Raw genomic sequence first — 13195 nt, 5'->3', positions numbered from 1 at the left:
TGTTGTGAAAAAAATTTGTCCAGAAAAAAAAACCATAGCCCCCCCCCCCCCCCCGAAAATCAAATGGTTGCTGCCTTAGCATCTGTATTTCTCTGATCTATATGTTTTACCCCCCCCCCCCCCTTTTTCTATTTCTTTTCCAAGTGAAATTCGTAGGTTACAAGAGCGCAATTATTTGTTTACATTTAACCGGCAAGATGGTACTCAGAATAGAATCCTATACGGCTTCTGTTTGGTTGATACAGGATTGGAATTACATTTAATCGAAAGCTTATCCAATTAGGTTTAAAAATTGCCGAAAATCATATTCCCATTTTACGAAGTATAGAAAACATCTTCAATTTCTGCACGTCGGAGCCATTAAAAATATGCCTTTTTCATTAAGCGAAAAAAGTAGACTATTTTTTTCAACTGCATTTTATGGCAATTTGAGCCGCATGACCCTATATTTTTTTCTTGGTTGTAATGCAACACTGGCATTTCTAGTAACAGGAACTGCCACCCGTTTTTCGCTAGTTTGTGTAGTCTTCGAGAAAAAAAATACGGAACACTAGTGGTACCCTATGGAAAATGCATTACGAATAATTGCGCTCTTGTAACCGGTAGAGGATAGGACTGTTAAAACGTGGTACAATGGGAAATAACTCTAGCTGTTCATCTAATCATTTGATACTTAAAAGTAAATCTGGATTTATCCCCCTTGGTATGGAAAATGTTACCATCGAGTGATTTTATTCATTAATGTTCTGTATATATCACTACATGACAAGTAATAGTTTTTCTAAAAAGCTTGCCGTATTTTAGCTGATTATATTGAGATCAGTGGTTTGTGAGTATGTTATTTTTATTTGAATATTGCACTCCAAGCAATATGAATGCATAGCGCTTTTTTTCTACTTATTTGTGATTTTAATTGTATTATTGGTGGACCAGGATTAATTATATTGATGGAAGGAAACTTAATAAAATGGGGAATGATATTTATAATAAAATAGTATATAACCTACATGCACTTTTGAGGATTACTACTTGACATAATGGACTACTACAGCATTTGTACAGAAGGCCTTTCAAATTTGAGAACGTTACATTTTATACTTACATGTTTAGAAATGATTGATATCTTTAATATCTGACTTTTGTCTTAGAAGATGCAATTAGTTTTGATGGTACAAGTTAAGTGTTGTTATTACTAATTTCCAGATCTAGTAATACTTGAAAAAGATGGTTTTATGGTAATGGGATTTGGAATGAAATATTAATTGCAAATAATTTTCTTCAACATGTTGTTAACTGTCTTCTTATATTTTTAGCTCACCTGGCCCGAAGGGCCAAATGAGCTTTTCTCACCACTTGGCGTCCGTCGTCCGTCGTCGTCGTCCGTCGTCGTCCGTCGTCGTCGTCGTCGTTAACTTTTTACATTTTGAACTTCTTCTAGAGAACCACTGAATGGAATGAAACCAAACATGGCATGAATGTTCCTTATGAGGTGCTGACCAAGTGTTGTTACTTTGTTGCCGATCCATCATCCAAGATGGCCGCCAGCGGGGGACTTAGTTTAACATAGGACCCTATGGGAAATGCATACAAATGACTTCCTCTAGAGAACCACTGAATGGAATGAAACCAAACATGGCATGAATGTTCCTTATGAGGTGCTGACCAAGTGTTGTTACTTTGTTGCCGATCCATCATCCAAGATGGCCGCCAGCCGGGAACTTAGTTTAACATAGGACTCTATGGGAAATGCATACAAATGACTTCTTTTAGAGAACCACTGAATGGAATAAAACCAAACATAGCATGAATGTTCCTTATGGGGTGCTGACCAAGTGTTGTTACTTTGTAGCCGATCCATCATCCAAGATGGCCGCCAGCGGGGGACTTAGTTTAACATAGGACCCTATGGGAAATGCATACAAATGACTTCTTCTAGAGAACCACTGAATGGAATGAAATCAAACATGGCATGAATGTTCCTAATGTGGTGCTGACCAAGTGTTGTAACTTTGTAGCCGATCCATTATCCAAGATGGCCGCCAGCAGGGACTTAGTTTAACATAGGACCCTATTGGAAATGCATACAAATGACTTCTTTTAGAGAACCACTGAATGGAATAAAACTAAACATTGCATGAATGTTCCTTATGAGGTGCTGACCAAGTGTTGTTACTTTGTAGCAGATCCATCATCCAAGATGGCCGCCAGCAGGGGACTTAGTTTAACATAGGACCCTATGGGAAATGCATACAAATGACTTCTTTTAGAGAACCACTGAATGGAATAAAACCAAACATGGCATGAATGTTCCTTATGAGGTGCTGACCAAGTGTTGTTACTTTGTAGCCGATCCACCATCCAAGATGGCCGCCAGTGGGGGACTTTTGAATGAAATTAAACATGTTCCTTTCCTTATCAATGAGGTTGTGTTGTCACTTTTAGCCAAATTTTATATTTTTTCATATGATTTCAAAAACCCAAGTAGAATCAGGTGAGCGATACAGGCTCTTGAGAGCCTCTAGTTTAATATATCACGTTGTTGTTTGTAATCTTGACAATTTTTTTTTTTGAAGTCTCAGTAGCAGATTCGGGGGGGGGGGGGGGGGGGGAGGGGTTTGGCTGATCAATGCATTTGAATGGGGACATATAGTTGGACCCCCCTTTGTTCTGGGTTGGAACTTCTCCTTTTGAAAATGGCTGGATCCGGCCATGATTTCTGTAGATGAGAGCTTCATATTAGTATTAGCCTTTTATAGTGCTTTATATTTGGTTGCACGTGTAATCAAGCTTGTGTTACTTTGAATATCTATATTTTCATTTCTGATGGCAACCATTTCATGTAATACATATAGTCAGGATTATTAGTTAGTTTTACTTGTTAATGTTTATTGTCATGATCAGTGGCGGATCTAGAAATTTTCATAAGTAGGGACTGGCTGGCTGCCTAAGAGGAGCCCGCTCCCGTCACGCTTAAGTGATTCCCTTAAAAAAAATGGGGGGTCCTGGGCCCCCTCATTCTACCTCTGGTGATTAATATGGAATAAATAGAATTGCTGTTTGGTGTGAACCAGGCTTTGCGTCGAAGACCATACTACAACCTATTGTCATAGTTAGAAATTGCATTAAATTTCTTTTAGATTTTTAGCCACATTGACAATGAGTGGTTTTGCACGTGGTACGATAATCTGCCACTTTTACACTGAAAATTTTGTAAAATTAATTTTGATTGGCTCAAAACCTGAAAATTAGTTTAATTCCATGGATTCACTTTTTTTCTTGATTAGCGTCACTCTGCCATACGCTATCAAGAAATAAAGACTCTTTTTTATTGAATCCTTGGTTTTGACTATTTTCAGGTGAGTACATATTTTATATATATTTTTCTATTATGTTTTAAACTACGAAGGTAATTTATTCAATTTTGAAAGGTTAATTAGTTGAATTAAATATTGGGTTTTTAATTCAAATTATTTAAGAAACCGTCAAAAATGAAAATCCAAAGCGTTTCTTCATATCCTATTTGAAAAGTTAACTGATGTACTTTTGCAAAAAGTACTTAATTTGGTAAACAGAAATTTTAAACATAACTTATGTAAATATATTTGTTTCAAAGTTACAGTTTAGTTTGTAATAGTTTTAGTTTACTATTATTGTTTAATTATGTCACTGTGTACATATCTTGAATGTACAGTTAAGTTTTGGTATTGCGGGCTGCCATAGATTTATTTATATGGGAGATAACTCAGGGTTTACTTGCGACAAAATTGCGGGACAAATAATATTGTGTATTTTCACCAGCTTAGAGCCAAAATAAGTCATGGTTAGTGTTATACATTTATTATTCAATACATTAATGTTAGTTTTCCATTGTCGCCAAGTAACAAAGCTTGTATAAGCAAAGAAACATTAGTTCTCCTGAATTTCCCATTCCAGCCTTGTGATTTCTATATTTTGAGACTTTGTTTATTTACTATCCTAATAGTTAAGACTGATGCCTATAATTTAAGTGCATTTAAATATATTAATTTATTTAAATTGTATTTTACTTTAGAGTAAATTAACTCAGTAGTCCCAGAATGTTTTATTTTAGTATGTGAGCTAGGTCCCCAGAGATAACTTAAGTAGTTATCCCCCTTGATATGCAAATTAGTTTGCAAGTGTTTGTTTTAATTATAGTATTTTGTATATAAACTTGTTTGAGATTAATTACATGTTTCATTGCGGCATGTCTATGGAGAGTCATTTTAAACAATGCAGATTGTTTATATTTAGTTTTAATATTTTATAAAGATGATAAAATTTAATGTTTAAGAATTTTTTAGTCAAAAATACAATTTGAAATTTATAAATCTTTAGTCAAAAATACAATTTGAAATTTATATCTGTTTGGTTAAGGCGTTATAAAATCACGTTCCTTATTCAGGAATAGACATCAGTCAGAATGTTTTATCTTTAAAATTCATATTTTATTTGGTTTTATTATACTAAGCCATGTAAAGGCTTAGTTTAGGAAATTTGGATATTGTTAGTTTGCTGTCTATTATTATGTTGTGATGTAATATATATTATAGACTCTGCCATACGCTATCAAGAAATAAAGACTCTTTTTTATTGAATCCTTGGTTTTGACTATTTTCAGGCCTGCCAAAGACAATTGTGTCAGCTTTCTTTAAGAAGCACGCAGCACCCGAAAGTAAGCTCACCGAATAGTTCATCACCCTGCTCGCTCTACCCACACAATAATCACACAGAAAACTTAGTTGTGTCAACTGGTGGATTATTTTCAAGTTATCTTGCCTGCCAAAGACAATTGTGTCAGCTTTCTTTAAGAAGCACGCAGCACCCGAAAGTAAGCTCACCGAATAGTTCATCACCCTGCTCGCTCTACCCACACAATAATCACACAGAAAACTTAGTTGTGTCAACTGGTGGAAGGCCCAAAAGTCCCGGTTATTTATGAGCTATTGGCTGAGATCTGCAAACATGCCACAACCCATGAATGCACACAATGGAGAGGCACCCTTGATTGAGATTGCACCAGAGGAAATAGTACAGGTCCATCAACCGCCCAACAATGAAAATCAAGCTCCAGAACCACTTGTGCCACAACCAGCTCCAGAGCCAGTTCAACAGATACCAGCTGAGCAACAACAAGCTCCAGCTCATCTCATACAGGCAATACAACCAACTGGTACCGTACCACAGCAGATTCATGCTGCAGTACCAGCTCAACCTCCAGTTCAAAACCAATCCAATCAACAAGGGCACTTAGGTAGAAGTAAGGTACACGTCAATATGACCCATTTTAACGGTAACATTGATGCTGCACAGTGGTGGACTACATTTATGTCATTTATTACCCTTCAAAGATATGAAGAATGGGAAGCAATATTATGCTTTCCTTTTTACTTAGATGGTATCGCTAAACAGTGGTGGCACATGCTAGATACTTCTGTAAACAGTTCATTAAACCATATTAAAACTGCCTTTTTAAATAGATTTAGACCATTAGAAGAAGATGATGTAGGGTTAACAAATCTCAGGCAATTAGAGCACGAATCTGTTACTGAATACATTCATAGGGCGTTAGGTTATAACAAAGACAGAAGTGTTATAGACAAATATTTGATAAAGTTAACATATAGGGGAATGAAAGAACAAATTCAGCAAATAGTTGTCCCGCAAAACCCTACTTCTATGACTGATTTACTAAAAATAGCTGTCACCGCTGAAATGACAGTAAATATGCGAAAAACCAACAACACTTCAGTTGAAGATACCATACACAAAGCCATTTCATCACTGGAGAACTCCATGAGAGAAAGATTGGCAAATCACTTTCAATCGGTTGCCGCTATTTCTACACCTCCACAAAATAAACAACAGATAGATAATTCAACAAGTGCTTATAATAATCAACAAATGTGTTTTAATCCATATCAACAGCCATTTCAGATGCCACCGCCATATATGTATCAACCAGTACAGCAACAATCAGTGCAGTATCCACAAGCAGTTCAATACCCTCAGCAAAACATGCAACCACAGAACAGTTATCAGAACAGCAGACCAAATTATGCTAATAAACAAAATGGACCCTGTAAAGGCTGTGGTAAGTCTTGTAAGTCAAGGTCATTATGCCCTGCTTTTAAAAAGATATGCCATCATTGTAAGACCCCAGGACATTTTATTTCTGTTTGTGATGAAAGAATTAAGGCGATGTCACAAGGCTATAGGCAATACCCATAGGGATACGGGCCTGCCTTAAGGCAACAGTCTGAGGGTCGGCACAAAGATAAGGAACTAGTAAAAACAAAAGAATCAGAAACCATTTTTACTATAACGTCTCTTGACTCTGAAAAATGTACAACACAAGTCACTGTGGGGGAAATCACAACCAAAGCTTTAATTGACACCGGTGCAAACATTTCTGTAATTAGCAAAAACTTCCTCAATAAGACAACTTATGCCAATCATAATCTTATGCCAGGTAATGTGAGACAGGTAGTAGCTGCAAATGGAAATCAGGTCGCAGTTTTGGGTAAAATTGATATAGTTCACTCCGTATTGTTGTTACAGTGGGTAGCACAAAATTTACTCAAACCGTACATGTGCTTTATCAGTTACATCACACTCTAATTCTTGGATTTGATTTCATGAAAAATCAAGGTGCTTTTATAAATTTTGATGACCTTACATTAGAAATGAATAAACCCAAGATGATTATAGGGTCCATATCTATAAAGGCAGGGTTAGTAAGGACAATAAAAGCTGTTACTATTCCAAAACGTTCAGAAATTAATATCCCTGTGTCGGTTTCAAGGCAAACTCATGATAGTACTGTTCTATTGGAACCTCTTGAATCTTATTGTCCAGCACTTAAAAATCTTGTAGTTGCAAAATGTCTAGTAAACGTTCAGAATGGTAAAGCTTGTTTGCGTCTTTTAAACCCAACTCACTCAGATATTCAGTTAAAACCACACAAAGAAATTGCTAAGGTGTCACAGGTCAATATTGATGATATATACCCTCTTGATGACAATACTAAGCATATATCAGTAGTATCAACAACAAACATCAAGCAGAAGGACACATACCTTCACTTTGATCTGTCAAACTCTTGCCTCACTTCTGATGAAAAATCTGAACTCTCTAATTTTTTACAGAAGAACAGGTCAGCATTTGCAACCTCTTTAAATGAATTAGGTTGTACACATCTCTATAAACACAACATAGAAACAGTCCCAGGGGCTACACCTGTTAGGTTAAATCCCTACAGACAACCTCCTAATGTTCGGGATGAACAAGATAGACAAGTTCAAGAGTTGCAGGAAAGTGGCATAATTGAACCTTCTTCTTCTAGTTGGGCATTTCCAGTGGTCATGTGTTTTAAACGTTCAGGTGGATCTATGAGAATGGCGATTGACTATCGCAAGCTGAATTCACTTTGTCTCCCTCAATCCTTCCCCCTCCCCCACATGGAGAGTGTCTTTGATGCTATTGGTGAAAACAAGGCCAAGTACTTTAGTTCGCTTGATTTGAAGTCTGGTTATTATCAAGTACCCCTTACAGAAGAGAGTAAGCCCAAAACTGCTTTTATAACTCAAACAGGAGTATATCAGTTTAAACGTATGAGTTTTGGATTGATGAGGCCTAAATTCACTGAAATTAAAATATTGTTTGTTTGCCCTTTTCCGACCCTATGTTTTGAAACAGGGTAGGTAGGTAGGTAAAATATTTTATTTTTTTCCCCAAGAAAATAACTTGGCTCGGTATATTATTTGTCATGGGTAGGCAGGTAGGTAAAATATTTTATTTTATAGATACAAAATCTGCATAATGTCATTTTTTTGTCCGTTTTGTTTTTGCAAATAAGTTTTCCGCTGGGACTATTAGTTTTGAAAAAAAATATATAAGAGATAACTTTGTACTGGTAAGATAATGTCCGGGCAGACATATATTACTAGTAGAAAAAGTCCCTAGAGAGTTACAAATTTCGTGTGTGCCTTTTTTTCCAATAAAAATGCTATAAGACTTAAAACTCAATTGTCAGTGCACGTATTTTGCATCACATTTAAAAATGATCTGTATGGAAAACTTGGCGATTTTACTGCCAGATATTCTCCACTTTACAGGGTTTTGTCACTTTTGGTTCATGTCAGATATAAATAATTTAGCGACATCGTTAACATAATCATTCTGATTTGGGATCACAAAAGGCCATCCCTACATAGAATACAACGTCCGTTTACAAATTAATTTGTACACACGTTAATACTTTTGTATCAAACGAACTTTTTTGTAAATGAACCCTGCTCTTTAAGTTTAAAGGTACAGAGTAACGTACTTCATATCATGATTCAGAAAGCGTTCAACATCGATTTCAAACAAATGCTTTGAAACTTCAAATGCAAGTGTTCATGTCAAACGCTCAGGTGATACCAAACGGACTGGACCTTATACGTAAAGATAAAACCCGAGGATTCCGGTAAAAAAGTTTTGAGCGGGAAATACAAATATAAGATTTTTGGTAGGAACGAAAAAATAAAATAAAATAAAATCTTGCTGGTAAATACAAATAAAAGATTTTCAGGCGGAACGAATTGATAGGGTCGGTCAGTAAAGGGCAAACAAACAATATTTTAATTTAAGCCTGAATGCTCCAATCACTTTCCAGGCAATGATGTCTGATGTCTTACGTGGTCTCAATTGGAAGTTTGTTTTAGTGTATGTTGATGACATTCTGGTGTTTAGCAAAAACTTTCAGGATCATTTAAATCATCTTTCTCAGGTATTTGAACGACTCAAACATGCAAATCTTAAATTGCACCCTGATAAATACCACTTTGCTATGAAAGAGATAAAATTCTTAGGTCATTACATTTCTCAAGATGGTGTAAAAGCTGACCCAGAAAAGACCAGAGCTGTTAACGAATTTCCAGTACCTAAAACCCAGAAACAGGTCAGAAGTTTTCTTGGCATGGCAAATTATTACCGCCGCTTCATTAAAGACTACTCTAAGATTGTTTGTCCTCTTACTGCTCTCACTCACAAAAATCAACCAGTCAAACTCAAATGGACTCCTAAGTGTCAAACAGCTTTTGAATCTATAAAACAGGCTTTAATAACAACTCCTGTACTTGCTTACCCTGATCTTAGCAAACCTTTCATCTTAACATGTGATGCGTCAGATGAAGCTATCAGTTTTGTTCTTGGTCAGTTAGATTTTGAGAATAAAGAATATGTTGTAGCCTATGGAAACAAAACCTTAACAAAAGAAGAGAAAAGGTACAACACCTCTGAAAAAGAATGTCTGGCAATCTTAAAAGGTGTAGAAACCTATCGCCCGTATCTAGCAAATAGTCACTTTACTGTTGTCACTGATCACAGTGCCCTTGTATGGTTAAAATCAGCAAAACACACAGGTAGATTGGCACGTTGGGCACTAAGAATGCAAGATCTGCAGTTTTCTATCATTCATAGACCTGGTAAAAGCAATGTTGTGGCTGACTGTCTTAGTCGTATCCCAAATCCTTTCAATACTGATTCTGTTCAAGCTATATCCTTGTCAAAAGATATTCTTTCGGAGTCCTCTGATGATACTACGTCTCTGTCAGAACCATTAGAGTCTGAAGATGTACTCTCTGATGCAGAAGAATTTGATGAGTATAAACCAAAGTGGAGAACAGAGGTAAAACTGATTTATGAGTTTGATCATGTTGATGATGGACATGAAAGCCCTATGGTAGCTGCTATTGAAGCTCAAAATGTTCAGGAAACATTTGATGACAAAGTTTCTCTCTCTCAATTACAAAAAGAGTGTCCTGATTTCACTGCAATCTATACCTATCTTTCTTTAGGGGAGTTACCAGATGATCGCAAGCTTAGAGACAAGGTGGTCTCAGAAAGCAAGTATTTTAGTTTAAGTGATGGTGTTTTAAATCATTGGTACCAAAGACAAATTGCCCTTCCTAAGAGTTTGCGACTTGATGCATTAAAGTCTTATCATGACTCTTTAGCTTCTGGAGGTCACATTGGTACGGGAAAAGTATACAATTCTCTAATGGAAAAGTATTGGTGGAATAACATGCACCAAAATGTTATTGATTATGTCAAATCGTGTGACAGATGTCAAAGAGCAAAACAAAATTGTAACCCTAACAGGCCTCCTCTTACAAAAATGCCCCAAGTTGGTCGTTTTGATAGGTGGCACATTGATGTTCTTGGTCCACTTACTAAATCACCAGATGGTTATGAGTATGTTTTGTTAGTCGTTGATGCCTTTAGTCGATGGTGTGAGGGATTTCCTATGAAGACTCAAAATGCAAAAGAAATAGCAGAAAATCTTTACAATGGAGTTGTAACTAGGTACGGTAGTCCAAGAGTCCTCTGTAGTGACCGGGGACAGGCTTTCTTGAGTAAGATTGTCAAAGCTATATGTGAAATCTTTCAAATTACTCAACACCACACTTCTTCTTACCATCCAAACACAAATGGTACTGTGGAAAGACAAAACCATACTCTTGCTCAATCTCTTCGTACTTATTGCAATGAAAGTCATGATAAATGGCCTTCTTTAATCCCAAGTATAATGATGGCTTTCAGAAGGTCTGTCTCATCAGCTACAGGTTTTTCTCCTTTTTACATGATGTTTGGTCAGGATATGAAAATTCCTTTTGATATAGCTCTACAACCAAAAGATAATTGGCCTCAGGACACAAAAACCTACCTCAACCAATTTATTTCCAATATAAAAGTTGCACACACAATTGCACATCAAAATGAGGCAGTGAACAAGGAAAAAGACAAGGTTCGCCATGATGAGAAAGCAAAAACCCAAACTTTTGCTGTTGGTGATTTGGTTCTAATCAAAGTACACAAATTTCCAACAGGAATGTCACGTAAACTCTGTGACAAAGCTGAGGGTCCATACCATATTGAAGAGATTGGTCCAAATCACACATATGCTTTAAGAAGACAGTCTGACCAAAAGAAACATAAATCCCTCATGAATGCTACTAATCTTCAACTCTATACTCGCCCTGAACCAGTTCGTCAACGGTTGACTGTCCACCCACGAAATCAAAATGATCCCCAGAACCTGATTCAGACACAGAATCTCTAGAAGATGATGCAGAAATCCAAGACGCACATGACAATGTAGTGCAACCCCCTCCCCAACCCGTCATTGACCCATTGAAAAAGTATACTTTTAAAGAAATCATCGAAGGTCGACGCAAACAGGGACGTCGTGAGATGTATGTTAAATGGCTTGATAACACAAATACTTGGGAACCTGATACAAACTTTGATCAGGATATGTTGGATTACATAAACAGTAGATGGACCAAGAAAGGAAAGAGAAAAAAATCCCTTTTTAAACCTTGATTTGTAACGGCCTAATATCCTATTTTGTCTTATCTGTTTATATAAGTGATACACAGGTATCCCCCCTTATATGTTTGAGTGATACACAGGTATCTCCCCTGATATGTTAAGTGATACACAGGTATCTCCCCTGATATGTTAAGTGATACACAGGTATCCCCCCTTATATGTTAAGTGATACACAGGTATCCCCCTTATATGTTTCAGTGATACACAGGTATCCCCCCTGATATGTTAAGTGATACACAGGTATCCCCCCTGATATGTTAAGTGATACACAGGTATCCCCCCTTATATGTTTGAGTGATACACAGGTATCCCCCCTTATATGTTTGAGTGATACACAGGTATCCCCCCTTATATATTAAGTGATACACAGGTGTCCTCCCTTCTATGTTAAGTGATACACAGGTATCTACCCACTTTATGTTCATTGATATCCTTGGATAGTTTAGTTCCTATTTTGTCATCTCGCCTATACAAACTTGACTCAATGCCTTATGGTAAATGTTGGATGAAGAAAAAACACCGGTGTACAGACAAGTTTCTTATTTGTTCAGAGTTTCATTATCCTAGATAAGTGGTTTACAATGTATTGGGTTTTCGAAATTTGGATGAGCGGTTGTCATATTTTTACAGTTAATTCTGTAGTTTATAGTGCTAGATTGTATGTTTAGAGCTCAAATATACAGTCAAATTAGACCAAGGCCCATCTAACTTTCCGTTTCAATATCGTTGTAGGCTATTTTCTGATGAATTGGAACAGTCTGCTCTTCTCAACCTTCATAGTCCTTATAAGTTTGTGTGTCATCATTGAATCAACAAATCAAGAAGATATCATTCAATGTTTGAAAAATGGTGCAGAGTTTCAACAAGCATCTAGACTATTTTTAGCCAAAGAGTGTTGGCTCCAGACTTTTAGAGATCATATATTATGTAGTTATATGGCTATTTTTGTTCTCATAGGTGTCAGTCTTATGTATTGTAAAGCACCAAAAATGGCAATGGTTATGTCAGTTATGCAATTTTTCTCTTGTGTAGAATCTCAAACTCCCCCATCATTTATATATCGCAGACCCACTGAAGAACCACAGAATGATTTTTCAACAAAAGTTCAGCAATTTATTTCAGAATTTTCATGGGTACACGCATCAGTTATTTTGAGTATAATTGTCTTATTGTTTTTGATATTTTTAATTTGCTATTTGTACAAATCAAAACATAACCGATGTACGACTTTGGTTTTAGAAATTACTTCAGGTGGCGATTGTGTTATTGTACCTAGTTTAAACTTGTCTTTGTGCCCATCTTATTATAAAATTTCCAAACCATCTGTTAAAGAATTGACTGTTGCCGCATTTCCCTCATGTAAATTATTTGCCACATGGTCATCCTTTCAAGTAACTAATTTGTTAACTGAGCAAAGTATTCAGATTCCCACAACAATTTCACTTAGCTTAAGGAATCGTTATAAGCTTCCATATATTTTAAATCAACCATTCAATGCCTACGTCTATGTGACACACCAAGGATTCGCTAATATTCTAAATCCGTCAGCAGATTCTTCAAATAAAACTAAGATAGCATCTGCAGCTGATTTGACCTCATTTGTATAAACATTTTTATAAAACCATTATTATTTTGGATAATTATCTTATTTTTTTTGGTTTTGAGCGGTAGTCACCACCTGATTGAATTAAAAGGATTTAAAGACAAAGATAATCTTGTTTTATATTGTAATGTTTCCATTTGGGTTTAACTTTTGAAGAACTCTTTGTACAAAGATGTAAATACTAAGTTTTTCTTA

At 36.2% G+C, this 13195-nt stretch overlaps 2 protein-coding genes across 2 annotated transcripts in view; one reads left to right on the top strand and one right to left on the bottom strand.

Annotated features, from left to right (window-relative positions):
* LOC139499564 (uncharacterized) overlaps positions 1 to 13195 on the bottom strand; it is a 690384-nt gene that overhangs the window by 206338 nt on the left and 470851 nt on the right. The gene's annotated exons all lie outside the window — the stretch shown is intronic.
* Positions 3151 to 6547, top strand: LOC139499570 (uncharacterized). Its single transcript, XM_071288306.1, has 2 exons — positions 3151 to 3820; positions 4640 to 6547. The coding sequence occupies exon 2, from the start codon at positions 4957 to 4959 to the stop codon at positions 6247 to 6249; it is 1293 nt and encodes a 430-aa protein (XP_071144407.1). The 5' UTR covers positions 3151 to 3820; positions 4640 to 4956; the 3' UTR covers positions 6250 to 6547.

The sequence above is a fragment of the Mytilus edulis genome, chromosome 12 (assembly GCF_963676685.1).
Source record: "Mytilus edulis chromosome 12, xbMytEdul2.2, whole genome shotgun sequence".
Taxonomy (NCBI): domain Eukaryota; kingdom Metazoa; phylum Mollusca; class Bivalvia; order Mytilida; family Mytilidae; genus Mytilus; species Mytilus edulis.
Note: the sequence above shows the minus strand (reverse complement) of the source record. Positions and strands in the feature narration are given on the sequence as shown.